The sequence below is a fragment of the Eurypyga helias genome, unplaced genomic scaffold (genome assembly GCF_000690775.1).
Source record: "Eurypyga helias isolate BGI_N326 unplaced genomic scaffold, ASM69077v1 scaffold5793, whole genome shotgun sequence".
Classification (NCBI taxonomy): Eukaryota; Metazoa; Chordata; class Aves; order Eurypygiformes; family Eurypygidae; genus Eurypyga; species Eurypyga helias.
Window position 1 is genome coordinate 1 of NW_010240422.1, and position 3326 is coordinate 3326.

General features: G+C 52.1%; 1 protein-coding gene across 1 annotated transcript in view; it reads left to right on the plus strand.

The window, feature by feature from the left end:
* The first annotated feature begins 2512 nt into the window (after nucleotides 1-2512).
* LOC104507218 (dual oxidase maturation factor 2-like) overlaps nucleotides 2513-3326 on the plus strand; it is a 4724-nt gene continuing 3910 nt past the window's right edge. The window contains 2 exon segments of the mRNA XM_010148430.1: nucleotides 2513-2659; nucleotides 2800-2857. Coding sequence (XP_010146732.1) covers nucleotides 2513-2659; nucleotides 2800-2857 — 205 coding nt within the window.

Sequence of the window (3326 nt, forward strand, 5' to 3'; positions counted from 1 at the left end):
CCCCCCCACCCCGGCCCTTCGCCCGCTCCCTCCAGGAGCCCCCGGATGCCTCCTGCTCCGAGGGGCCCGGCGAGGAGAGGGCGCATCCCCACGGGCGACTTTTCCCATCCCCATCCGACCCTCTTAAGGAAAACGCAGGGAGTCCCCCGTCCCGCGCCCATCCCTGGGTGGCAGCTCTGATCATTCGGTTCCCTGGGGACAGGATTTCCCCGGTTTCAATGGGAAGTCCCCGTCTAGGACTGCAGTTGGCTCTACTGTGAGGTTTGGGAAAAGTCCTTCCCAGCTTCATTCATTCTGGGGCAGGAAAACTGGGTTTCTATAAGGAGAAACTGCTGGGGTTTGGGCAAACTTTGTCTCCTTTGCCTTTCTCCCCTGACAGTCCAGAATATTTTAAACAAAAGACAAGTTGCTAAACTACCTAGTTGCTAAATCTCTGCTAAACTACCGATTATTCCTTGAAGATGTCTCTAGCCTTTTCCCCGGCTGTGACAGAGGAAACAGCCACAGGGCCACATCCATGCTTCTGCATGGAGGATGCTTTCCAAGGCGTGACAGCTTCGGTTTCTCCCGCCCGGAGCTGCAGGCACCAGTCTCCCACTTCAAAAATGCCAAGAAGCTGGTCTTGTGTGCAGGGTGATCAAGTGAGAAAAGCTGGGTGGACAGGAACAGAAAGAACCGTTTCCCTGGAAATTCTCAACAAAACTACTCCCAGAAGTTGCAAAGCGTAGAGGAAATGCAAACATCCCTTGATATTGCTGGAAAGTAAATTTAGATTTCACAAGGCAGCATTTTCCATGTTATGTTCTGAGTTTTTAATTGTTATGGATTGTTGATCTGTTTTAAGCTGCAAAGAGTTGTGTTTTGGTTAATACAAGCTTGGAAAATCATTCCTTCCCTCCTCCTTGCATCTCATAGGAAATTGGGGCAAAGTTATTGAAAGTAGAATTCAAGCAATCAAGATTTAACTTCTCCTAGGCTAAACTGTTCATTTATTTCTTCTCTTCCAGACACTCAGACTGGTTTGTGAGCACATTTGCTGAGCTGGGGACCCCACCGCTGGACTTCAGTTTGACTTTGTAGCACTGGGAATCAATTAAAGCTCCTGCTTGCCAGGTAATCATAACAGGAATGATGCCTGAAGGCTGCCCGCCTCCAGGCCCAGCTTTCCAGGGAAATAGCCTAAAACAGTTACAGGAAAATAGCCCAAACCAAGATTTTTAAGTACAGATGATAGCTTTGTTAGTCCAGAGCAGGCAGTCAAAATAAGGTCCAGTCCAGGTCAGCTGTGAAAAACCCAGTCTCTGTGAAACTGTTTGCTGTAACCGTCTGGGTTACTGGACAGAGAATTATTCTGAAACCAAATATTGCTTTATGCATTGAAAAGTGACTTCAGCTGCCCAGGTAAACTGTTCTATGATACTTACTGTAACCTCCACCCACTTCTAGGGATTTGGGATCTGCTTTTTTGTGGCTGAATTGCTCTGGGTTGGATCTTACCTAAAAATGATTAATGCTGTTTTCAGAAAATGAGAATAAAATCAACTCCTTCATGCAGGGACAGAATGAAATTGTGTCTGGTCATGAGTCATATTAGCTCTGGCATTCCCTGACTTTAGAAGATTCCCAGGGTAGTTACACGTAGAGATGCTATTAAATAAGCAAAATAAAAGGACTAAGCATGTAATCAGTTTTGGTAGAAAAGATCCAACCCAGGAATGGGGGAAGCTCTGTAATTGCTTGAACTAAAGTGTTGGTGGGAGTTCAGAGCTGTCTATGGGAATTACACACTTCATCTCATGTAACTCAGTTTCCTTTAGCCTTGAGATGTGCTCCTGATGTTTGTGTGTTCCTTAGACCCATATCCCAGCTCTGGGGGCTGTTTGTGGCCCCTCTGGAACAGTCCTCCCTCCCCAGAAGGTACTTAGCAGCTCCTGCAGCTCTTTGAGGAAAGGGAGTGGAAATGGGGGTGGTGGGCTTTGTTCTGCTTGGCAGTGGTGGTCCTGGCTGGGGGTAATTTTGCTATTGTGGAATCCATGTTCTCAGTGGTTCCTTGTCATTTTGGAGGAAGGCTGGATCTGCCGACGGCTGCCAGCTCGTGGACTTCCTCAAAGGACATGCCACAAAGCAGAAAGCCCTGGCTGCATCTGCGGGAGGGAAAGGCCCAGCTCTGTCTGGGGAGGAGCTGCTCAACAGGTCTCAGTCCTTGGGCAGCTGGTGGCTCCTGGGCTGCCACGCTCTTTCCAGGCTGGTGGACCCCTGCCCCAGACACCTCCTCTCCTCCTCCGAGGGCTTTTGGGTGGTGTGTGTCTCTGCCAGGGAGCATTCCACCCTGCCTGTCTCCTTGCAGCATCACATGCTGTGTCCCTCTGGGGAGTTTTGAGGTGGACTTCCCACTGCTGGTTATTCCAGAGCTGAGCTGGGGCTGGCCACTATAGGCTTGAGACAGCCGAGCAGGGCAGCACAGGGTCCCCACCGTGACCACCTCTCTCCCGCAGGTTCCTGGAGGTGCAGGATGACTCTCTTTGACGGCGTCTACCCCTTCTACCTGCAGCAGAGGAAGGCATCTGTGTTTGACGTCAGCACCATCATAGTGATCGTGGTCTTCCTAACGTTCACTTGCAGCTTCCTGCTCATCATCCCGGGCATCCGCGGACGGGCGGTGCGTGACCCCTCTCTCTGGGGATAAGCTTTTACCCCCCACATTTTGGATGCTGGGACAGTCCCGGCTGGTTTGGGGTGAGGCAAGAGGACAGCTGAGGCTGTTTCACCCTGCCTGATGTCCCACCTCTCTCCTCGCAGAGGCTGTACTGGACTCTCCGGGTTCTCCTCAGCCTTTTTGTGGGAGTGGTGATCGTCGGTAAGTGCTGCGCAGCCCTCGGAGCGTGGGTCTGCGGGCAGGATTAAACCCTGGGGCAGGATCTGCGTCTGGGAAATGAGAGCTGGGGGTCACAGCCATCGCCTGGCTGAGACTGGTTGCAAGGTCTACCCTACCCCTACTCTGCAAAGCAGTCACACACCTTCCCAAAAGGGCTTCCTCATCCCCGGCACAGGGGCTGAGAGCACCTGGAGGTGCCTGTGATCACTTCTGAATGGAGAGGGGGGCTTTGCTGGCTGTAACTGCACCAGGGAAGTCAAACCACCCCAGCTCTGATGGGCTGCACAGCCCCATGTTCTTCTGGCTGTGCCAGCCCTCCTGATCTGCCCGCTGCGGAGGGAGCACGGCTGAGCAGCTCAGACTGCAGCCAGGCACATTTGGGGGATGAGAGGAGCCCTGCAGTGACGTGGAGAGAGCAAGATGAAATAAAACACAGGCAGGGCGGGGGGTG